Here is a 25,691-nt window from a genome sequence, read left to right on the forward strand (position 1 = left end):
TTTTAGCCTGTTTATCGTAATGTGATGGGTAAAGAACACGAAGTCATAATGCTGTTAAACAAAGGACGCGACATACTTTCGCGGTCTCAGAAAACTGAAAATCGTTCACTTCAACGTGATTTGGATAAGATGCAGTCACAGTGGGATCGTTTGAAGAAGGATACTGTTGAAAGGCACACTCGGTTGCAGACTTGCGCGGAACATTGCAAGAAATACTATAAAGCTCAAGATGTATTTCTTCCATGGCTTCGACAAGCCGAAGATAAATTGGATAGTTTGATTCCCACTTCCTTTAGACGCAAGGACATCGAGAAACAACTGAAAGAATTATCATCGTTTAGGAACGAAGTATGGAAACATTCTGGAGAATTCGAAAATAACAAGATGCTAGGCGAGACATTTGTCGGAGCTTGTGATATTGATAAGCAAAATGTAAAGAACGAGCTTAGTGCTATGAAAACTAGATGGGATAAATTAAATAATGGTATGTTAAAATTCACTATTGTAATTATATCCTAATTTATTAGTTTAGACTTGCGTTTGTATTATTGTATAATATTATAATTTAATTATATATTTCTTGTAGACTTGCTGTCTAGAACACAATCTTTGGAAGATACCGCACGTCACCTAATGGACTTCAATGAAAACTTACGCGATTTGCAACATGGTTTACAACGTTGTGAAGATAAATTAGCTTCACACGATGCTCTTGGCGGAGCGGCTAAAGATCCGAAACTTCTTGATAGAATAAAGGTAATTAGATTTATTTTATTTTCACGCACAAAATACAAACTACAATTAATACAAAATATATACTAATTATGTAATTTTTAGAACTTGCGAGAGGAAACAACAAGCTTGAAGAAACCTTTGCAGTGTGTAAGACAACAGGCTAATGATCTTGTGAACAAAGCCGGCGAGCAAGGCGTCGATGCGACACATTTACAAGACGAAATTGACAATGTTACTGATCGCATTAACGACCTGCAAGCGAAACTAGATGACAGATGTAACGAACTGCAAAGTGCAGCGACAGCGGTCGCGCAATTTAATGATCAAGCGAAATTGATTAATCAATATCTGTCTGCTCTTGAAAAAGATCTAGACTCCATGAAAGCACCTGGTAGAGAAATCAAGATTGTAAGAGGACAATTGGAGGATATTGCCAAGATTGTTAGCAGAATTAACAAACTCTATGAAGAAATTGGCGATCTGGAGAATCGTGGCGAACGTTTGGTTGATTATGGCTTTGCTGCTGACGCTGTAGCCACAAGAGATCAGGTTGACGGATTTAAACGGCAAATTGGTAAACTGGATGAGCGAGCGCGTAACAGAGAAGATGAACTCACTTCTACTTTGAACAAGTTACAAGAGTTCTATCAATTGCATGCAAATGTTATGGAGGGTATCAATAATGCAAACGAACAAGTCAGAAGATTTAAACCTGTGGGATCCGAAGTGGACTCTATTAAAGCTCAGCAGGAAGACTTCAGAACTCTCAAAATTAAAAGAATTGAACCACTAGCACACGCCGTTGAAGATTGTAACGCGCTCGGTCAAGGCCTCATACAAACTGCAGGACGAGATGTCAATACCAGTAATATCGAAAAAGATGTCGATAAAATGAACGAAAGGTGGAACGACTTAAAAGATAGAGTAAGCATTCGATCTATATCTAAATATTAAGGAATGTATATATTTATTCGACATATTTATGCGAAATTAGCAACATATATTATTTCATTACTTAATTAATAATTATTTATTTTTAGCTGAACGAGCGTGATCGCAAGTTGGACGTTGGATTATTGCAGTCGGGCAAGTTCCAAGAGGCTTTAGATGGCTTAGCGAAATGGTTGACCGATACGGAAGAGATGGTTTCGAATCAAAAGCCACCTTCTTCAGATTACAAAGTCGTGAAGGCGCAACTGCAAGAACAGAAATTCCTGAAGAAGATGTTGATGGACCGTCAAAATTCTATGACGTCTCTCTATAATATGGGACGAGAAGTAGCCGCCGATGCGGACCCAAAGGAGCGTAAGGCCATTGAGAAACAATTGAATGATCTAGTGGGCAGATTTGATAATCTGACGGAAAGTGCCGCGGAGAGGATGGATGCTCTTGAGCAAGCAATGACGGTAGCGAAGCGATTCCAAGATAAGTTAGTACCACTTACTATTTGGTTGGACAAGACGGAGAAGAAAGTCAGGGACATGGAATTGGTTCCTACCGACGAAGAGAAAATACAACAGCGTGTCAATGAACATGATATACTTCATGAGGATATTATATCGAAGACACCAGATTTTAGCGAACTCACGGAGATAGCTAGCCAACTTATGTCGCTAGTAGGCGAAGATGAGGCTACTACGTTGGCTGATAAACTTCAGGATGCAGCAGATAGATACGCAGCTTTGGTTGAACGATCCGAAGCTCTCGGTAGCTTGTTACAACGTTCGAGACAAGGCTTACGTCATTTGGTTCTCACGTATCAAGATTTACAAGCATGGATGGAGAACATGGAGATCCGATTGTCGAAGTATCGCATCTTGGCTGTACATACGGAAAAGCTTTTACAACAAATGGAAGATCTCGCGGATCTTACAGAAGAAGTATCCACGCGACAAACGGAAGTCGACAGTACCGTAGATTCCGGCCTAGAACTAATGAAACACATCTCTAGCGACGAAGCACTTCAACTGAAGGACAAGTTGGACTCTCTGCAACGACGATTTAACGATCTTGTCACGCGCGGCTCAGACCTTTTGAAACATGCCCAAGAATCCTTACCATTGGTGCAACAATTCCATGATAATCACAATCGTCTGATGGATTGGATGCAAGGCGCGGAGGCTGCTTTGCAATCCGCCGAACCTCGTGAGGAAGAAATTATCCGACTCGAGATGGAGATATCGGAATATAGACCCGTCTTGGACAAGATCAACGCTGTCGGCCCGCAGCTTTGTCAAATGTCGCCGGGAGAAGGTGCTGCGACAATCGAAGGTCTCGTAACCAGGGATAATAGGCGATTTGATGCAATTGCCGAACAGATCCAAAGAAAGGCAGAAAGAATTCAATTGAGCAAACAGCGATCTTTGGAGGTGATTGGCGATATCGACGATCTGCTCGATTGGTTTAGAGAAGTGGACAATCAACTTCGAGAGGCTGAGCCACCCAGCAGCGAGCCTGAAATTATTAGAGTACAATTGAAAGAACATAAAGCGCTTAATGATGATATATCCAGTCAGAAAGGTAGAGTCCGTGACGTTATTTCGACTGCAAAGAAAGTAATACGCGAGAATGCTCAGCACGAAGACACATCTACTATCAGAGATAAGATGGAGGACTTGCGCGAAACAATGGAAATTGTATCGGCTTTATCAACGGACAGATTGGGGGCTCTCGAACAAGCTCTACCGTTAGCAGAACATCTTCGCGATACTCACGCTGGCCTGGTCAGTTGGCTCGAGGAAGCTGAACAACAAGTCGCTATGTTACCTATGCCAGCCTTGCGGCCCGACTTGATAGCGGCGCAACAGGACAAAAATGAGCTTCTTATACAGAGCATTAATGAGCATAAACCTCTAGTGGAGAAGCTCAATAAGACCGGTGAAGCGCTCATCAAGTTGTGCAACGAAGAAGAAGGTATAAAAGTGCAAGACATCTTGGACAATGATAACGCTCGCTATGCGGCATTGAGAGCCGAGCTAAGAGGCCGGCAACAGGCGCTGGAGCAGGCACTGCAGGAATCCTCTCAGTTCTCTGATAAACTGGAGGGTATGCTGCGTGCATTGTCTTCTACCGCCGATCAGGTGAACGGCGCTGAACCCATCAGTGCTCATCCGCCTCGTTTACGCGACCAGATGGAAGAAAATGCCGCCTTAGCAGACGATCTTGCTCAGAGATCTGAGGCTTACGCGGCTGTTAAAAAAGCAGCGGACGATGTGATCAGCAAAGCTGGCAACAGGGCCGATCCGGCAGTGAAAGACATCAAACGCAAGCTGGATAAACTTAACAGATTATGGACCGATGTCCAAAAGGCCACGACCGATCGCGGTCATACTTTAGATGACACTCTAGCTGTTGCCGAAAAATTCTGGGCCGAGCTGAACGGAGTCATGGCCACTCTAAGAGAACTGCAAGATGCGCTAGCTGGACAGGCGCCACCGGCGGCTCAACCAGCTGCTATCCAGCAACAGCAAGTAGCGTTGCAAGAAATTCGACAAGAGATCGATCAGACCAAGCCAGATGTTGAGCAAGTCCGAACATCAGGACACGAATTGATGGGCTTGTGTGGCGAGCCGGACAAACCTGAAGTACGAAAGCACATTGAAGATTTGGATCAGGCTTGGGACAACGTCACCGCTCTGTACGCCAGACGCGAGGAGAATTTGATCGATGCCATGGAGAAAGCGATGGAGTTCCATGAGACGCTGCAGAACCTGTTGGAGTTCTTGCAAGAGGCCGAAGATAGATTTAAAGAGATGGGCCCGCTTGGCAGCGATATTGACGAGGTGAAGAAGCAGATCAAGCAGCTGGCCAATTTCAAGGCCGAGGTGGATCCACATATGGTGAAGGTCGAGGCGTTGAACAGGTGACGATTTAATTTTTAAGTTAAAACAGAATTTACATGTAAGTGGCGTTACAAAGAGTTCAGTGCGCAGCATTGTCCCCTTTGTGCAACTCCCGTCCGATAATTATTTGCGATGAGTGACTTTCGAGAAAATGTAAAATCTAATCCCGTCTCTTTTGTTTTTCTGCGCCGGTTCCCGAACATAGGAGTCTGACAAGGCAAGTTAATCTCTCTCTGTGTTGTCGCTGGTAGTTAGAGCATGGCTTCGTATTGTTCTGAACGTTTATTTCCCCCTGTTTAGTGTAATAATCTTGCTGCCCCTTAACAATTTGCGTCACATTTAATCGGATCCTCCCCCTTTATGTTACCTCAAGGCAGATTACTCAGCCGCATGTAGCAGGTAAACCGAGTGATCAATCACGAGAATTCGTAGATGATAATATAATTTATATTTTTGATAGAAATAATATGGAAACGGCAGTGATTAATATCCAGTTGATATTAATTCCTCCGGTAGTTAAACTCATTGAAATTTTTATACCCGTCCTCCCAGTAGATGTGGTTCATTGTTGTGTGGTTCGAGTATATATTGCAACATATACGTTTTTATATAACATCAAGAGAAATGACGATGCATTTTCTAACATTATTATCGTCTTTTCATATCTAGACAAGCAGCTGAATTAACGGAAAGAACATCCTCCGAACAAGCAGCAGCCATCAAAGAACCGCTCGGTGCCGTGAATAAACGGTGGGACGGATTGCTCAGAGGCTTGGTAGAAAGACAGCGATTACTGGAGAATGCGTTATTACGACTCGGTCAATTCCAGCACGCTTTAGATGAACTGTTAGTATGGATCGAGAAAACTGATAAGACATTGGATAATCTCAGACCAGTGGCAGGTGATCCACAAGTGATCGAAGTCGAGTTGGCCAAACTGAAGGTCCTAGTAAACGATATACAAGCTCATCAGACGAGCGTCGACACTCTAAATGATGCTGGACGACAATTGATTGAGGATGGCAAAGGTACTGCAGAAGCGTCTACTACAGCCGATAAACTAGGCACTTTGAATCGTCGTTGGCGAGATCTATTGCAACGCGCTGCTGATCGCCAGCGAGAATTAGAAGATGCCTTACGAGAGGCACAATCCTTCACCGCTGAGATACAGGACTTGCTGTCGTGGTTAGGCGACGTAGATAATATGATAGTAGCATCCAAGCCAGTTGGTGGATTACCTGAGACTGCATCCGAACAGTTGGAACGCTTTATGGAGGTGTTTAACGAATTGGAACAAAACCGTCCGAAAGTTGAAACGGTGCTGCAACAAGGACAGGAATATTTGAAGAAAGCGGATACGAGCAGTGCCGGTGGATTGAATCACAATCTGCGAACATTGAAGCAAAAATGGGACAATGTGCTTTCGCGCGCCAGCGATAAGAAGATAAAGTTAGAAATTGCTCTGAAGGAGGCCACTGAGTTCCATGACGCGTTACAAGCTTTCGTCGATTGGTTGACAAACGCTGAAAAGATTCTGACGAATCTTAGACCGGTCTCGAGAGTCATGGAAACTATACTTCAACAAATCGAGGAACACAAAGCCTTCCAAAAGGACGTCGGTGTCCATCGCGAAACTATGCTAAATCTTGACAAAAAAGGAACCCATCTCAAATATTTCTCTCAAAAACAAGATGTGATTCTTATAAGAAACTTGCTTGTGAGTGTGCAACACAGATGGGAACGAGTAGTTTCCAAGTCAGCCGAGAGAACGAGAGCTTTAGATCACGGTTACAAGGAAGCTAGAGAGTTCCACGACAGCTGGTCGAACCTGATGAACTGGTTAGATGACACCGAGAAGACTTTGGACGAAGTCGCTGCCGATGGACTTGGCGGCAATGATCCAGACAAGATTAAATCACGTCTTAACAGACACCGCGAGGTACAAAAGGCATTGAGTGCTAAGCAGAGCACATACGACAATACCATGAAGAACGGCAAAACGTTGAAAGATAAGGCGCCGAAATCCGATGAACCTGCCTTGAGGGAACTTCTAAATGAGTTGAAGAATAAGTGGACTACGGTCTGCGGTAAATGCGTGGATCGACAACGAAAATTGGAGGAAGCCTTACTATTCTCCGGACAATTCAAAGATGCGATTCAGGCGCTGTTGGAATGGTTAAGCAAGACCGAAAAATATTTGGCCAATCCTGGACCACTTTATGGTGACCTGGATACGGTAACCAATTTAGTGGAGCAACATAGGAACTTTGAAAGAGATCTGGAGTTACGCGCCTCACAAATGGAATCCGTCATTAAAACTGGCCGCGAATTGGAATCTAAAGCCTCCATTGAGGATGCGTCAATGATCAGATCACAGTTGTCGGAATTAAATAGTCTCTGGGATAGAGTAACCAGTCTCTCGACGAAGAAGTCCAGACTATTGGAAGAAGCTCTTAGAGAGGCCGAACGGCTGCATAAAGCCGTTCACGTGTTACTGGAATGGTTGAGTGACGCGGAGATGAAGCTACGATTCGCTGGACCGCTGCCGGAAGACGAGCAGGAGAGCAGGAACCAATTAATGGAGCATCAGAGATTCCTCCGCGAGTTACAAACTAAGGAAATTGAAAAAGACAACACATTAGAGTTGGCACATATTATTCTTGGAAAAGCGCATCCTGACGGCGCCGCAGTTATCAAACACTGGATCACAATTATTCAGTCTAGATGGGAAGAAGTGGCAACATGGGCCTATCAAAGGAACCAAAGACTAGAAAATCATATGCAGGGACTGCAGGTTTGTACTACATTAAATATCTTATATAAGTCACATTTTATCTTATAGAAGAAATGAATATTGTTGTTATGTGTGAATTTGCAGGATCTTGATAATCTTCTCGAAGAATTATTAGCTTGGCTCGAAGGTTTGGAGAATACTTTGAATGCCTTAGAAGCGGAACCTTTGCCCGATGATAGAGCTACGCTCGAAATGCTTATCGCGGATCACAGAGAATTCATGGAGAATACCAGCCGAAGACAAAACGAGGTTGATCGCGTGTGCAAAGCCCGACAAATTAAGCCAATAAAAGACACGAGGAAAATATCGAAAGTCAGATCACCAGCACCTACGTACGTATTTATCAACGCGAGAATTTATACAATATATTGATACAATTAAAATTCTTTCTGTTTTTGTGAAGAAATATGAATACCTACGTAATATGCACTGCATTGTGCACCATTATGCTTACTTTATGCTCGAATCGTTAAGTGTTGTTTGCATTCTGTTTATATATGTATTGCATCTGTGTTAATTATTTTAACTTGTGTTTCACAAATTTTATGTGCATATTGCAATTTTAGGAAAATTTTCAGACCATCATGTTTTGAAAGAATCTTTTATTTTGCTAGATGCTCGCAGTTTTTATTATCTTTTATATATCAAATTTCGTATTATGTGTATTTAACTGTCGCATGATATGCTTTTGCAATGGGATTTCAGTAAGGATCTCTATCAGGATAACGAGCATGAGCAGCCTCAGCCTCGTAAACAAAGGTGCGTTGTTCATCATAACATATGTAAATATTTTCCACTTATCCTAATCACGTAATCATTTCGTAAGTACAGTGTTCTGTGTTTATGCTATTATGCATTTTCAGTAGAAATGTATGCGTTTTATTTTTGTACGATTTTATAATATTGAGTACACAACATTCTCATCACACGATAATTCTTGTTCGCACAATAATTTCACAGTATCCAGCAACAGGAGCAGAAATTTAGAATTAAGTGCATTAACTCATTTGCTTTTCACTCGTGTGTGACTACTACATGCATAAACTTATTACTGTTCACAATGCACTGTGTTAAGAAAATCAGATATATTAGCCAATATACGCAGCCGTTCAACAGAAAATCAAGTTTTGCTATTGTTGTAAAATTTTTAATATGATTGATCGTGGTCTTAGTTTCCCACTGGATTTAAAAGTATAAATCAATTATATTAAAGAATATTACAACAATGCAAAAGTACTTCTTCTGCTGAATGCAGCTAATATATTCTTTTGCATTTTGTGTTATACGTTACGTCATTATAATGCAAACATATAGCTTTAAGACACGATTAACTATTTTTCAACATAATGTGAAATTGACTTTTTCAAAAATATATATCAAATATAATTTCTACATGTACGTAAGAATCGACACTTGATAAAAACTCGCGTTAATTTTCTACACTTTTATAATCTAATACTCACAAGAAAAACAATCTACGAACCAGAGTGCTGTATTGAGACGCGAAGAAAAGCGTTTTATAGGTGCCTTATTTAGTAGAGAATGTTTGAGTGATGTGACGCATGTTCCTGTTTAGCCGAGGCAGCCCAGGTCGTGACAGAACACCAGATCTTTCATTGCCACACATCGGTCCACGCTTCCCGCCCAAAGGAAGGTTCGTTACACCTAGTTTTATTTCAGTTCATTCTGCGCCATTTTATCATTTTTATCCGAATCATACAGATATTGCTACATTTATCGTACAACTCAACTTATTATACGACTCATTAATATCTCTGTAATGGGATTATTGTTTTTTTTTTGTTTTTAATTTTTTTGCGGGATGACATGTGGTCAAGTTTTGATAAATTGTTATTGTTCGTTCAAAAAATTGTTTGTTTTGTACTGAAAGTGTGAAGTCTTAGATTTTCTGCAACATTTACATTTGAACTTGTTATTGAGTTGTTTATGCAAAGATTATACCTCTCTCATTGTTATACCTCTTCCTTAAAATTATCTCTGTGATTAATTATCTTAATAAGATAACATTTTCATATTTTTAATTCTTATGTATTATACACATATTTTTTCTTTCTACAAACAGCAAAGGAGCCGAGCCGGAATTCCGCAGTCCGAGAGTTAAGCTTCTCTGGGATAAGTGGCGTCACGTTTGGATGCTAGCGTGGGAACGACAACGCCGTTTACAGGATAAATATAATTACATTCAAGAGCTGGATCGCGTTGCTAATTTCAGCTGGGAAGATTGGCGCAAACGGGTAAGAATTTTTAAAAAAAGGTCAAGTATATTTGTTCTTCTAAGAAAAAAATGTTATATAACGCAAACCTAAGTGGTAATATCTTTAATTTTGCTTTAAATTAAATTTAAATAGAGTATTATATTATTTTCTTTGTATTTGTATTATTTTGTGTAGGATTAAAATTATTACTACTTGGCTTGGAATAGGAAGACTCCTAAATACAAACATATATATACCTACATACTATTTAAATGTAATTAAAAAAAAAAAATATTACTCCTTGAGTTTGTATGATATAACGATTTTTATATGTTCTCTTTTTCTCTTTTACCTTTGATAGAAATAAAAATTAATTATTTCTTTATCAATTATTATGAACCATTTAAATATATAGTATTTATTTTTTAATTGCAGTTCTTGAAATTCATGAATCATAAGAAGTCCAGGCTAACGGATCTATTCAGGAAAATGGATAAGAATAATGATGGACTTATACCGAGGGAAGACTTCATTCAAGGAATTATGAACACCAGTATTTATCAAACCTTGTTTATTTTTTTTCTATATAAGGACATTTATTTTTCTAATACCTTAATTATTTCGAATTCATAGAATTCGAGACTTCCCGTCTGGAAATGGGAGCTGTTGCCGATCTCTTCGATCGTCACGGCGAAGGCTTGATAGATTGGAAGGAGTTCATCGCCGCTCTGCGACCCGACTGGGAAGAACGACGCACCTACAATGACACGGACAAGATACATGATGAAGTTAAACGGTTAGTTATGCTGTGTACCTGTCGCCAGAAGTTCCGCGTTTTCCAAGTTGGCGAAGGAAAGTACAGGGTATGTATATAATTAAATAACGATTTAATGAAGCAGACATGCATATTTAATTGCAATCAAATATGTTAATATCAATAATTATACATATATAACTTAATTGTAATGACTGTGAAATTGCAGTTTGGTGATAGCCAGAAATTACGATTGGTTCGAATCCTACGTTCCACTGTTATGGTACGTGTCGGTGGAGGCTGGGTAGCATTAGACGAATTCCTTCTAAAGAATGATCCATGCCGCGGTAAGTATTCATCACGAGCCTTTAATCTGCGCGATATATGTAGGCAATCCGAGATCAGGTTGAGATAAATCGTAATTTATACTCTTTCATGATTTTTTTTATTATATACCAATAGTAAGGAAAAAGAAAGTAATTAATTAAAACGACTTGTGACTGGGTTAATGCGAAACATGTTTGCAAGGTAAATTACTCCTTAATTGCAAGCAAATAACTTTCAAAAGAAATTTTCTACTGTCTCCTTCTCTTTATCCTTCTTTCCCAAGAGGCAATTAAACTTGCGTTCCCGTTTAATTTCGATATTTCTAATAATCGAAAATGATACTTTTAAGTATTTGTTATTATAACAATATGTTAACGTTTTGTTTTTTTTTTCATTGCTCTTACTTCACATTAATCAACATTACTTTGCTTTGCTGCATTAAATGTAGAAATGTAGTACCATTTAAGAGAAATTCATTGTCATTAACGAAAGCCTGAACGTCGATTTGATATGACTATTTGTCTACTCTATATCCTAATAAGACTAACTAAAGATATTAAGATTATATAATATGTATAATATATATACGATTTCCACTCCTGAGGGGTCATAACATTGCCATTATAATCAGACATTAAATGCAACTCACTGTTAACTTTATATTTAAAGAACAATTGAGAGTAGTGTACACATTCGCTGTTTATTGCTTTTGCTTATCTAGAAACTATTTTTCCGGTATATGTATATTGGTTTACTTTGTTGATATTCTCGATAAAAAAAATCAATTCACAATATTTATAGTTATTTTTGCATTATATATAAATTTTACATTTATTATATTTACGCTAAAACATGCATGACAATTTAATTTAATCATTTCAATATTGAATTGCGTGAAAAATGTCTATTGTCAGTTTTCTCTCTACTTTTCTTTTAATTTCTCTCTCTACCTTTACCGCCAATAATAAATTCATCAATGAATTTTGGAATATCAGTCTTGAGATAATCATTAGTTCTACGTCAGAGAACTTTTCTGGTATAGTACGATTTCATGAGTAGTAGGTAGAAGGTAATATTACAGTAGGCATATTTAACATCTTGTCAATTATGTACTAACGTTAACATAACTATTCCTTACTGTCCATCGATCCTTCTCACATCCCGTACGTCTAACTCTACAACAAACATTTCTGTTTGTTTTATTTTCACGTATATCTTTTACGTTTATGTTTTACGTTTGTTTACGTTACCGAATGTGTTTCCGTCGACTAAAAAATTATAAACTTCTAAATCGCGGCGCATGCATGAATATACTGACACATCTTGTTCTTTCTAATCGATTTTGTGTCTCAAATCGTGATTAACTCGTTAAGTTTTTCTAATGCCAATACCGGATCCTAACAAACCGGAACAACATGAGGGTTGGTGTCCGCTCGGTGAGAACTGTTTTACGTGCACAACAATTCATTCATGGTCTATGCATTGAACGAAACTTACTCGTTCAATTATTAAATTGTCTTATTCAAATTCTTAATTGAATATTTTGTGAAATGCCCGAATCGGCCCGAGATGCTCGTTAATAACTAGTAATTGCTGCAGTATAGACCATGAAGGTGATTTCTGCGTATGGTGCATGACCTTATTAGCTTGTTCGAACTAATTTTTCGAAGTGTTGCCTTTTTGTTGAGTATGTCTATATACGTGCGTATACGGTTGTATTATATGGAACGATTGGCAATTACTGTCTGGATAAGGTAAATAGATTGCGCAGATGAAATTAACGCTATAGTTATTGCGTAATATTAACTGTTTTCTTGATGCAATTTCGAGTGCCAGTGTTTACAAAAAAGAGTGCCTGTATTTATAGTGATGCAGGATTACGTAATATACTGCAGTCGTTTCGCTTTCTTTTCCCTGTTTTGTATTTATTCAGTCTTCTTTTTTTAGTTTCGGTGAATGGTTCACGTTAGCCAATCTATCTCTTAATTGATAATTATTTTCTATATAAATGTTCTACTCTTGCAGTAATATTCAATGTGATTATTTCATCAATTGATTTGCAATTAATTTCAATATATCCTTTGTAGCGCCCCTTTGTGTAGTATTTTAATATCCTTGCTAGAAGATAACCAATGCATGTTTAGTGAATTTTAGTTTGTTTTTACAATTATCCTACTCTGGGAGATGAGTTTTGTATATATAAATATATTGAGTCTTCTTATTCTCTCCTCTCCCTTTTTTTAGTTTAGCTTCTCATTTAAAACGTTATATTAAAGTTAAAGAGTACATTGGTTTCTTTTGGCATGGTTACGCGTGTAATTTCAAAAAAGTTTTTTTATATGCAGAGAATTCTAGGAATGTCGTATTTTTCTTTAACTAAAAATAAAAAAGATAAATAAGAAAAGAATAAAAAAAGAGGAAGTATAAAGTTGTTGATAAATAACAATGCTTTGAATAATTTTTTAAATAAATTTTTTATTTATAAGTGAAGACATTCTGGGATGCTCTATTTATTCATTACTTAGGAATATTGTGAAATGTACGATAATGAGCGACTTAAAGCATATTTTTATTGTAAAAGAGAAAATGTAAGAAATAAATTCCGTTGCAAATCGTACAATTTACGCCAATATCCTAAGACTGAAATTAGTATTGTATAATAAAATCCCAGTCAGTGGCAGAATATTTAGTGGCTCCTGTATCGTAAACCTTATTTATATAATGACTATGATAAACGTAAAACTTGGTTTGAGTGATTGTTTTAATAAGCTTATACCTCTGTGAAATATTGAATTTTATAATGTCAAACTTTTTTTTTTAATCGTATATTCTAAATATGCTGTCTTTTCTTTTTTTTCCATGATACACAAATGCATACCTGGATACGCCACACTCGCATACATGTACTCGAAAACACGCACGCATACCGTGAAACATTTTTGTCGCCTTTTTTTCTCTTCACTTTTTCTCAAAACTATTTCTCCTATCCATTATTGTCGCTATTCATCAATAACGCGCATGCCTTGATATTGTAAATTTGTAAAAAAAAAAATATATATATATATATTGTTACACCTTCCGCTCCATATAACTCACGACTCTCGTTCCGGATGTTGTCGTTCCGATATTTACACATTCGTTTTCGCTTTCATTTTTTTTCTTTTTTTTTTTTTCTTATTAAATTACGTCATACATCGTTTTCGCGTTCATTATTTCATCTTGACGTCATCCGTTCCCGCTGTCTCCGAACTGTTTTCTTGTACAAAATAACATCTCTCTGGCACTTCCTTTCATACCCCGCATCCCCGAAACGCCTTTTCCTTAACTGCGTGCACGCAACACACTGTAGCCAAGGGAAGAACGAATATCGAGCTGCGGGAGCAATTTATACTGGCGGATGGTGTTAGCCAGACTATGACAGCCTTCCGTTCCAAGCCGAGTCCGACCTCGACGCTGCAGCGTACGCAAATGTCCTCCACGAATGCTGGACCAATCACCAAGGTAAGCAGGGTCCATTGTGCAATCGTGGAATCTCTTAAACGCGACGTAGCACGTACGGTATTCATTTTCGCCGCGTCTTTTATTTCTCTGCCGTTAATTTATAAATTAAACTCGTAGAATACTCGTGAACTTTTATATTAGATCTTGGGTGCCGTTGTGGTACCGCAATAGAAAATATTAAATTGCACGTACAGCTCTTACCTGGACAACTCTATCAATGATTGATTTATGGTCTCATCGATATCCGTAAGTATACGACTACTTTTCGACTAGCCGTCAATCTAGCAGTTTGACGTTCGCATGAGCATGGCAGTTTCCAGTCAGTTGCATTGTTTGAATATGTAGAGGCATTTAGAAATCTATGACGCTTGTCTACTCTCATCACTGGTCGGTTTTGTAAAAAAAAAAAAAACAGTTTGAGTACACCAACTAAAAGCCAGACCCGACGTCTCAAGCTCTTCGTTCAACCTCAGGAGATGCGATTTCGTAATTTCTTGCCTATCTTTTTCCGAAAATCCTTTCCAACCTTCATCATTTCGTAACAGCAAGAGGAAAATTCTCCCAATTCCCAATTACTCATCCCTGCGAAATCCTATGAAGACAAATGTTACATTAGATATTAAATTGAGAAATTTTTTACATTGTGATCCGAGTCAGTCAGTTCAGAAGAAAAGACATGTTGGAATCATATATCAATTTAGTGTGGAGATAGCTATTCGTTTCAGGAATATTTTTCACTTGTTGGCGTGTGAGCCTTCCGAAAAAGGGGCCACTACAATTGCATGAGAAAGCTAAAGATTTTCGTTTGTGGTGTAGCGGAGGAGTTTATGAGCCAGCTGATGCCGATATTTGAGAATTTGAGGCAAAAGGAGGACCTCCCGTGCTCGTATCCCCTTCACATGCACGCCCCCTCTTATCATTGGGTAAATAACGAAATCTTTCTCAATTTTCTATTTCTTGGCGTTCGTGTGATGCTGTACACACTTGAGTTTTGGAGTTTGAGTGCGGTCGCGACACGCGATTTGAATCGATCGACGGTGCCTTGTGTATTTCTGGACTGTCAGTACGTTTGCTTTTTTCTCTTTTATTTTTTTATATTTATATCCTATACTGCACAAACTTTAAGGGATCCATCCTAAAGACGAGGACATTCTATATTCTAAGGACATACCTAGAAAGTTCTTCGGTTCCTTTAAGTTTGCTGTATGGGATATTATAGAGATTCTCCGATAATGTATATATGCCAGACGTAAACAATAATTATGAATAATCAACGAGCATAAGTAATTATTCATAATCTTTGTATCAGAAATACTTCCGACTGTAACGAAGTTGATAAATGCATGTCAGAAAAAAATATTTGTATGAAGAGAGCAAGTAATGTGAAGGAGAATGAATAGGAGCAGAGACTAAAAAGAAATTTCTCGTTCATTATCACATATCATTGTGTCTGCCTCAAGCCTGCTCATTTTTCTTTAAAGATTGTAAATCCATTTTGCGATTTGATATTGTTTGAGATAGATTCATAGCATGTTACATCTCGTCACATTCATTCAAGCACATTGCTCTGTATTGACTTGATTCTTTTTTTGATTGATCGTCAAATGTGTCTGATTTTATCAGAATTATTTGGACGCCTCTTAACTTCCTAACCCTTGACCCTAGAAAATGATTGTCCATCCAATTTTGAGCATGATTAAATGTCTTACTGATTATTATTTAATTGTTTAATGTAACATAAATATCGAGCAACAAATTATCGGTGATTTTATCAAGAATTAATTTCTCCTTTTTTGCATCTTTCAATCTCGTATTCGAAAGAACATTGTCAATAACAGTCATAAAATTGTTTTTGTGAACGATTTGAAATCGACTTTTTGCAAATAAGTTCGCGGTAGTAGACATGCGTTTATTCATACGAAAACGAAAAACGCATCGGGGATATGTAGTCAATTTAATTGAACATGGACATGCATAACGAATGTGTATCCTGTATTGCTGCGTGCGTAGTGGCATTAATCGGAGATACCTCGAATCACCATAAGCTACTATATCTCTCCCAACTTCTTGTGGTAAGTTTTGCATGACACTTCGCTTTACCTATTACCCGAATTTGGTAACTTTTATTTTACATTCTGTATTATTTAATCTTGATATTTCAACAGCTTCGATGAGCGTAATGGACCGCAAACCGGTATATCTTCACTAGTTATGGCTGTGCACAAGTTTGTGTTGCTTGTTAAACTTCTAGCGATAATAACACGATAGAATTACTGATCTAATTTAACCGATATAAATTTCTAGAAACAAGGGCTTTCACATTTTAACTGCTGCGTTTGTCTGTGTACTTTGAATGAATAATTAAAGTTAACAGTTGAAGACTAGAATTCTATTCTTTTATATTTTCTCGTAGAATATCTTTTTCACATTAGAGTATTAGAGAAAGCACATGTATTTTCTATTACTATAAACATATTAAAAATTTAGTAATATTTAGTATTGTAATATCTAGTTCATATAAATACAGATAGATATGTTTTTATTTTATCTGATACTGCTTGATTTTACTTTTATTAAAAAATCGCAAAAGATAAAGTTACTATATTACAAGCAGCAGATTTTTTTTCAGTAGTGTTAAAAAATACTTGAAAGGTGTTTTATTGCGCGCGACGTAACTTGCACACAGCACTAATATTAGTAAATACTAATAATTAGGCGGCAGAGAACGCGTAATACGAAACCGTACTCATTCGATAGTCGTATTGGACACGAATTAGACATAGACAGCTTCTTCTTCTGCTTTTGTATGCACTTACATGTTAACTTTATCAGATAATTTGTGTTTACTATCTAGGTGAGAGAACGTAGTGCTCGCAGCGTACCTATGGGTCAGTCGCGAGCTTCGCGTTCATCTTTGAGCGCTGGCACGCCTGACAGCCTTAGCGACAACGAAAGTTCCTTCAAGATATCTAGAAAAACCAGCACGCCTTACAGATCTACCATGACGCCTGGTAAGATTCCGAATTTGTATTAAAAACACTATTACTTATGAAGTATGAAGTATATTACTTATGAGGACACACAGTTTATCGTAATTATCGTTAATTAATCGTATGTTATATATCATATGTTATAATGCTTTATAGGTGGTAGCCGTCCATCTAGCAGGCCAGCATCAAGACCTGCCTCCCGACCAGCCAGTAGACCGAGTAGCCGACCTGCGTCGAGACAAGGAAGCAAACCGCCTAGTCGATATGGATCAACGCAGTCGTTGGATGGTACGTATAAGCTTCTGTTTTATAAAGTAAAAGATAGTAAGAGAGCCTGTATGAGTCAAAGCAGCTAACAGTGAATTATTATATACATAATATTTACCCATAATTATAAATAAAAGTATCTTTCAGAGTCGTTTTGACCCCGTTTTGGGTTCTCTTCAGTGTTTATTAATAATACATGTAACTTGGAATTTATATCGGATCTTCGATTCATTACAATTCAAATATCAATCAAGTGTTTAAAATAATTAAGATTGTTATGATAAAGTAACTTGTAAAGTCTATAATGTTTAAATTTTTAGACAATAACTGTAAAAACTAGTGAATAAATTAAATTAAAATTAAAAAAATTAATTAGAAATCTAAAACTTAGAAGATATGAGAATGATTAAATTCCGTTTTATATTTTCTTTGAACAAGTTTGAAAAATTGTCTGATATCTGATTTGGCAGACGATTCATGCACCCCAAGTCGCATTCCGCGAAGGACTATCATAGGCTCCGGCAATACTCCGACGTCCAGTAGACATAACAGTATATCTGGTAGAAAACTTACAACTCCGATGAATGGATCGAGCTCTAGACCCCGCACTCCAACGGGATTAATCAGCCCCGCCAGCGGAGTACCCTCTAGGTTTGTAGTCCTCAATATGTGTCATCTTATATATCTGAAATAGATCGTGGACTAATTCGCATTAGCGTGTCTTAAACAGGATATATATAACCACAACTGTGTGCATATAGATTAACGTCAACCAGTAGTATCTGACTTAATTCAAAGTCAAACTGACTGATTATTCGAGGAATATTCGATATGTATGTTTATCCCGAAAGAATCAACTATTTGTCAACTTTTTTTATTAGTTTCTATTTAGTTTTACCCCTTTCTATTTTGTTTTACTCAATTTTTTCCGTCTTTTCTTTACATTACAATTCCACCGCGTACGTACACTACATACGACACGTACCACGTGAAATATCGTCAAAGTGTTTGCATATGAAGAAACAAAGATGTATTGGACGATTTATTATATATTAATTAAATCTTTTACTACATTTTGTGTTAACTGCAAAACATTTACACGGCTAATCGATCGGGTATAGTATTTTAATAACCATTAACAGATCTGGTTAACAACATTTTTTAGGTTTGGCTCAATCCATAGAGCTTCGAGCATTCCAACCCTGACTGGTGTCGGAACACCTATCAGGTAAAGCAAATTAACGAATCGGCAATTTCATGTAAAACTAGCTCGGAGTAGCAATTTTGCAGCTTTCGCTTTGCGTTATGCATTCTACCTTCGTGAAGCACTATATTAGAAATAAAAAGCAAAAAGCAAAACGCAAAGTAAAAAGCTGTAAAGTGTTTTGTGGTGTGGGACGCTTTTTATAAGAGACTTTAGTCGTGGTGACGGCGATACATTTATGCTTATTTTTTCATTGTTATTTTATTTCGATCCTTGTGATTATATTTTTCCTGATTTTCCTCTCTTCGTTTCTGACTTTGTTTATCCAATTCTCATGCAACGCGAAAAGAATTTCCGATGTCGTACACTTACATAAGATATCGTCCGTGCAATTAAAAATAACATTTCGATGGTAATGCCTTAGCCGCTCTAGGATACCCGTATATGTGGGGGTGGATATAAAATCTCCTCAGTCGACCACCAGTAATATGTCGACTCATTCAACACAAAGCAACCATTCTACGATTTCTACTGATTCCACTGGGTATGGCTGAACTGGCGCTTTACAATATAATTCGTTTTCCGTTTCTTCTCACATTCTTTGAATGTTTTACTTTTCTAGCATTATAGAACTTCTTGCAACTAGTAGCATTATTTAACATGGTTGTTGTGTTTATTTTTCACTAAAATTTCATCTTGACATTATATATTACATAGCATGGCTTTATCTCATTTGACAAAAACAGCTCGTTCCTTTTCTTTAGCTAATAATATCCGCAGCTTTTCGTTTTATTTATCATGTCGATAGTGCAACGAAAGAGTATTCATAAATTATCACTAATTGATACCAGCTTCTATATCCATTAAATATTTTGATTATAACAGTTTTTATATTTAAACTCCTCAACTAACGTTTTCTTTCACAACGCTAGGAGCAGTTCCCTGTGTACCAATTCAGCAACTAATATACCAACAGCCATTAAGCAAGCTAGGTAAACATCAATATTGATTCAAAAATTTTCCTTTCTCTCCTTCATTCGTTCACTGAAAATGTGCCTAAAAGTTCCAATATCGGTTTTCATTCGAGCTGCTTTATTGGTATTGAAAGGTAACGTTTGATTATACATATGCACGTATACGATTGTTTGTTTCAGGGTACGTACACCGTCCAGTGGATCCAGCACACCGCTACCGCCGTCTTCAAAATTATCGAGGAAACCCTCCGGAGCTTCCGACACGTCGGTGTCGGGAACGACCCCGATTACACGAAAGGGAAAACCCACACCAATCGAACAGCGTGCACCGTTCCGATTGTAATAGCATAACTTATTAACGGATACTTATAGCTTGTAAAATCAGCGTATTATACCCGAGAATATAAAGATAAATATAAAATCATCCCCGCCAAATTTAAGAATAATCGGTATTGCAGGGAACATATGAGAATAGGTTATTGTTGTTGTATGTCGAGGGAGAAGAGCGCGTATAATATGTGAATGCTAAATTAAATGCTGGATCAAAATTTCGTAGAAGGCAAATGATGAATCTAGGAGTTACGATTTTATCATTCATATTTCGTTGAATTCTGCCAAGTACTGAATGCCATTAAAATTACAGATACCAATGAGTATTTTATACTCTCTTAGGGTAAGGGATTACAGTTGGGGAAATTTATTTATTTCATGCCCGCATTAGAAAGTGCTTAAAGCGTTTATCTAGTTTATGATAACACATAACAGTGAAATAAATTATTGTTATAAATACCACAATCTGGTATTGTCAAGAGTGCAGGGTAATGCTGTATAATTGAAAATATTTAGGTGAGATATAACAATATCTTCACTGACTTTCTCGATAAGGACAATACTAAAAAGATTTTAGCGAAAAAAATCAGCGTTATATGTATAATAATTACGCTTATGTTTGATATGTATAACTAGATGCCTATAATTACTTTTATATAATTTAATATAGTTTGCTCATTTTGTACGCATTGCGTGCTTTATATACCGCGTAAATTATTGAGGGTTTTCTCGATAAAAATTTTTGAGCTATAATATTTGAGCAAATTATATACGCGGAGACATTAATTTATTTAATATTTTTGGCTGACTTATTGTATTCATATGATGTAATTAACGTCTAATTCGCATTTGTTAAAAAAAGGAAGAATCTTGTATGCGATTTTAGATTAGATGATACAGATTGTAAACCGAATTCATTTTTGTTATCCGTTTCGCAAATTGCACCGTACATATTTTCGATTAGTTATGTATTTGTAAAAATCAGATTAAACGTTATTTTTTTATTTTTTTTATTCTACGCCGATTGAGTAATTATGTGAAACCGTGGATATTGATCTACAATCTTTACAAATCTGCTTGATATTACTTTTAAACATATTTTGATATTTATGTTGTTGCGAAACGGAATATCTCGTTGCTTTGTGAAGAAATATGTACGACAGTAATCAAATGTAGATTAGAATTATGCACAAGTTTAGTCCTGGAGCGGTCGCTTTGAAAAAGTGCAATTTTTCACAAAATTGTATCTATGAAATTATATCTATGATTTTTTAAATACATTTTTCACGCGTCAATACATATTTTATGTCGTTTGTTAAGCTTAAAATTAATTATGAAAAAGGCTGAGATCACACACGTGTCCGCTCTAAGATTAATGTGCGATATGCTTTTGTTACATGTTTGCGAATCGATTTATCGATTAATGATCAATTAATAGATAAGTAAATAATTATTATAATTATAATTACATAATTATATAAAATATTATATAATTATTAATTATAATTGATTAACGAGAGATTTAAGAGTTCGGGGGAACATACCTAACAGCGTTAAAATAAAAAAAAAGAGAAAACTCTATACGTGTGAATAGTTAAGTAAAATATATTCCATTGCGCGAAGTGTGGCCTGTTAGGTGACGGGTAGAAAAGAGAAACTCTGAAAAAAAGACATTTCCATTTTTTTTACATATATACTTTTAGATGCGATTAATGTAACAGAGATATGACTCGCTGCCTCTTATAAATATTACGTAATGCGATTAATCTTATTAACAACTTCTCAACGTATGATTTTTGTTTCTTTTTCACTTACAGAGAAGTGCTGTATGATGCTAATATTAATAATAATAATGATAAAACAGTGATAAAAAAATATAACAGACGCACGCACATGATATTTTAATAAGAAACATACTCTCGACCCGTTTTATTTCTATTTTTCATTTTTAGGCGACTGTTTTTTCGCGCATCATGCAAATGTAAAGAAAAATGTACATACGATATTGGTACATACATATAATTTTTTCCGTACGTTCTGATTGAAATCGTGGTGTGTCATGATCAGGACACGAATCCTGCTGTTGCTTGCGTCCTCATGCTTAAATTAAGCATAACTATTTAGATACACAGCGATCATGCGAAAACGGATGGGGTTTTCCTGAAACGGAAATTTTCGTTCCTTCAGTGTTGACTGACGGCCGTATTGTATAATATATCAAGCAGATATATTTCGGAAGGATCTGATGAAAGAAGTGACGCTTTGTTGCACGCTGCGTTGATAAGGCTTACCAAGTATCTGGGCTGATGATGTGCCGACTGACACCGCGCGTACGACTCGTAGATGTATAATTTACAAAGGTACACCCGTGTGCAGGTCTAAATGAGTTTTGTGCAGTTTTTTTTTACAAACACTCTGGGTCTACACTTTTAAGATATCTACGTCAATGCCCGTTGTATAACTGACCGTTTTAATCGGAATAAATATGTTTTTGCACTGAGAAGACCGAGGACGAGACACGAATATACGGATGCCGATGTGGTATGTGCAAGAGATCACTGTCAAAAGAATGTGTAAAGTATCAGAATGGTGTTTCTTTACCATGCAGCTCTGTGTCGTGTTCTATCATACCCTTCCTTCTCTGATTCAATCACTTTCGATGTTTTTCGTAAGAGGTAACATATGGCATTATCAGCAAATACATTTTACTGTAATAATTATTGCACATTGTTACAGGTGCTAAACATTGGAACTTTCCTGTAATATATAATATAAAATAAGTATATTTAACTACAGATACTCTATTTGAGATGCAAAAGTGTAACGTAATACTGTTACAAAAAGTAACGGATCGCTCGCATGGTGCTTTCATCTGCCATTGAAGTTTCTATATCTGGCATACAAAGGCTACAGTCCACTTGAAGCTACAAGTGCTTCAAAGCATTTTGTTATTAGTTAATTAGTAAATTCTTTTTTATTGGTCATCAATTAAACGTTTCGAAGCATATGTAACGCCAAATCGACCGCATCTAAAATCATTTTAAATTATAATAAACACTTAAATAAACATAGAAAATAATTAGATCGATTCAAATCTATAGAACACATAGAAGACAAAAAAAACTAAGTACGTCATATTGTTGATAAACGAAAAACGTGTGAAACTTGATATAATAGTAAATGCAAAATATTTTTTGAGAGATCATCTTACATGAGCATAAATTCCTATAGAGTGTAGAGAAAGAGATTTATAATAAATAAATTTGGAGTTTTTAAAATTGCAACGCTTAGAATGCTTCTGATCTATATTTTCCCAAAATTTCGTCAATTTGGACAAATTTAAATTTCCGCGATTCGCGAATCCTTATAAGATTTAAAATTCTAGGAATTCTTGAAATCTCTCAGAGTCGTCCTTTTGCTCAACATAAAACTTTGCTAATTTTCAAGCTCAATTTTTCTTTTGTCGACTTCTCGATCAGGACATCTAAGCATAAGACTCTAGGAATTCTTGGACTATTAGTGATTATGTTTTTCTGATGCCTGTAATTTATTATTTTTTAAATATTTTCAGATCATTTTGTTTTACGATGTTAGCATCTTTTTTTTAACAATATGGTGTATTTGGCCTTTTTTTACACTTTTTACGAGCTGCGATCCAAATATTTCTTATGCTATATGAATCATTTAGACATTCAATATCTTAATATATAGTTCAATATCTACATACATACGTGCATCATGGATTAACGTAGATAGAATTAGCAGCTTCAGCATATGATTCCTCAAATGGATCCTCGAATTATTGATATTACTGAACTTACTTGACCTATATGAAGTATACATATTTAATCAAAAGTCTGCTTATCCGCTCAACCTAGATCGTGGATTTTGTTACTGAATGCCAATCTAGTATTATTTAACGACATTTACAGAATGATATAATTCCATAATAATGTCCTCTTAACGCTAGACTATTTTGAGTAAATTAATTTAAAATAAAAAAAGATAAAAGAGTCAATTATCTGCCAGAATCTTCGCGATCATGTTAAAATATGTTAATTATGAAGTAGTTTATATAAATACATATAACTTTTTAACTTAATTTATAAAGAATCACAATGCCTTTTTAGAAATTTATAGAAAATAAATTCGAAGTAGAATTAATTTAGTATTTAACAAGTGTTTCTCCTGCGAAATTAAATTTTTAATTTTGGACATTAGGAATATGTATTTAAAAAGTTTTAAATCTCAACAAATTTTTCTTACAAATAACAATTAATTATTTTTTCCGAGACAGAAAATTAAAAAATTAAAATTTTTACAATTAAAATGCAAATTATATTTTTTATTATATCTTATTAGTTTAAGATATATGTATATGAATTTTTATATAGCTTTTTTTTCTTCTTTCTGATATTTCTTTTCGTTATTTCATTATATAGCAAAAAAATTCATTATTTCTATAGAACGTGTAGAAATGATATCGACGTTGCGTATCAAAGATAAATATAACAGAAAAATTCAACCTCGTATGACAGAGATTTCATGGTTTTAATTTTACCATGGAAATATTAGTTCTCTCGAGGGAATGTTGAATTTAATAGAAAGCTTTCTTTTTTATCAGATATTTGTATACTCTCAGTTCATATAACGTTTTTGAAATTTTCATTGGTATGTAATATCGCATAGATCGCAATCCACGTTGGCATACGATGCACGTTACACTATATCTGTAATCCCTGTAGTAATGTACGTAGTGATCCCGATGAGAGTGGAGTACAGAATATAGAGATGCAGCATCCACAGGGCGGGGATGGCGGGAATTCATTTTATATGAATCTTGCTGAATCCAGCAAAGTCGTTTAACGATATCAGCAACAGTGATCATCATTACAGACTAATTACATTTTACATTCTATTATTTATTAATGTTTCGCTCATTATTTGCTTGAGGCCATACTTATATATGTATATATATATATATATTCAATTTTTTAATAAATTGTAGTAATTTTTTAATAAACTATAATATTTAAAATTTTTTGATAAGTTAAGAAGCTAACAAAAAGCGTGAAAAATTATTAATTTTTGCAATTTTCTTTTTTGAATTCCTGGAAAGGTATTAAATAATATATATTATCTCGGAATTCAAACCTAATTCTCCCGAAAAGCTTTCCTTTCTTATTCGTGTGTATTCACATTATATTTAATATTGACGATAATTTAACTAATTAATATTAACTTATCAAAATAATATTTGATATCTTCTTAATGCGCGCAGATTATTACCTACTTTATTGGCGTTTTATTGGCCGCGCTGAGATCGTTGAACCGGATGCAACTGCAATCGTAATTTTTGACTTTGACGCAACAATCAGCTACGACGGTTATCAAAACCGAAAACTACGATTCTCTTCAGTATAGCCTCGGATATAACGTGGCAGATGGTTTCATGGTGCGTTTCTGCAATATAATTTGTAATTCCACAGGGAATGACTGATCCGCACAGTCATTTGGGCTTGGCAAATCCATAGACCAATTCAATACACTGCGGACACTCAATACACGGTACATCAAATATATTCATACTTATATATTTTTATAATAATGCAATAAACATTTGAGGAAAGTAGAAACAGAATACAATTTAATCTATATAATGTAAAGAATAGAAATAAACCAAGATTTATACACGTGTTTGATACAGATAGAACAGCGAATGGCGAAAGCTGAAGGTTATTTTTTATTTATATTAAT

The 25,691-nt window shown here is 36.0% G+C and overlaps 1 protein-coding gene and 1 pseudogene across 14 annotated transcripts in view; both read left to right on the top strand.

The window, feature by feature from the left end:
- Positions 1-21,809, top strand: part of LOC108751379 (microtubule-actin cross-linking factor 1) — a 102,843-nt gene extending 81,034 nt beyond the window's left edge. For 4 of the 14 annotated variants that reach the window (XM_018491500.1, XM_018491503.1, XM_018491502.1 and 1 more), the window contains 22 exons: positions 7-484; positions 587-756; positions 838-1,659; positions 1,776-4,597; positions 4,783-4,794; positions 5,247-7,371; positions 7,456-7,703; positions 8,077-8,130; positions 8,948-9,025; positions 9,455-9,626; positions 10,023-10,140; positions 10,221-10,450; positions 10,571-10,688; positions 12,042-12,104; positions 14,018-14,169; positions 17,024-17,180; positions 17,316-17,447; positions 17,897-18,077; positions 18,592-18,654; positions 19,055-19,174; positions 19,563-19,622; positions 19,785-21,809. In XM_018491500.1, coding sequence (XP_018347002.1) covers positions 7-484; positions 587-756; positions 838-1,659; positions 1,776-4,597; positions 4,783-4,794; positions 5,247-7,371; positions 7,456-7,703; positions 8,077-8,130; positions 8,948-9,025; positions 9,455-9,626; positions 10,023-10,140; positions 10,221-10,450; positions 10,571-10,688; positions 12,042-12,104; positions 14,018-14,169; positions 17,024-17,180; positions 17,316-17,447; positions 17,897-18,077; positions 18,592-18,654; positions 19,055-19,174; positions 19,563-19,622; positions 19,785-19,947 — 8,538 coding nt within the window. In that variant the 3' untranslated portion in view covers positions 19,948-21,809. Of the gene's footprint in view, positions 1-6; positions 485-586; positions 757-837; positions 1,660-1,775; positions 4,598-4,782; positions 4,795-5,246; positions 7,372-7,455; positions 7,704-8,076; positions 8,131-8,947; positions 9,026-9,454; positions 9,627-10,022; positions 10,141-10,220; positions 10,451-10,570; positions 10,689-12,041; positions 12,105-14,017; positions 14,170-14,985; positions 15,093-17,023; positions 17,181-17,315; positions 17,448-17,896; positions 18,078-18,591; positions 18,655-19,054; positions 19,175-19,562; positions 19,623-19,784 lie in introns of all 14 variants that reach the window. The other 10 variants (XM_018491501.1, XM_018491513.1, XM_018491509.1 and 7 more) reach the window with 8 other exon arrangements.
- Positions 21,810-21,989: 180 nt separating this feature from the next.
- Positions 21,990-25,691, top strand: part of LOC108751310 — a 4,911-nt pseudogene continuing 1,209 nt past the window's right edge.

This window comes from Trachymyrmex septentrionalis, unplaced genomic scaffold, assembly GCF_001594115.1.
Source record: "Trachymyrmex septentrionalis isolate Tsep2-gDNA-1 unplaced genomic scaffold, Tsep1.0 scaffold44, whole genome shotgun sequence".
Classification (NCBI taxonomy): Eukaryota; Metazoa; Arthropoda; class Insecta; order Hymenoptera; family Formicidae; genus Trachymyrmex; species Trachymyrmex septentrionalis.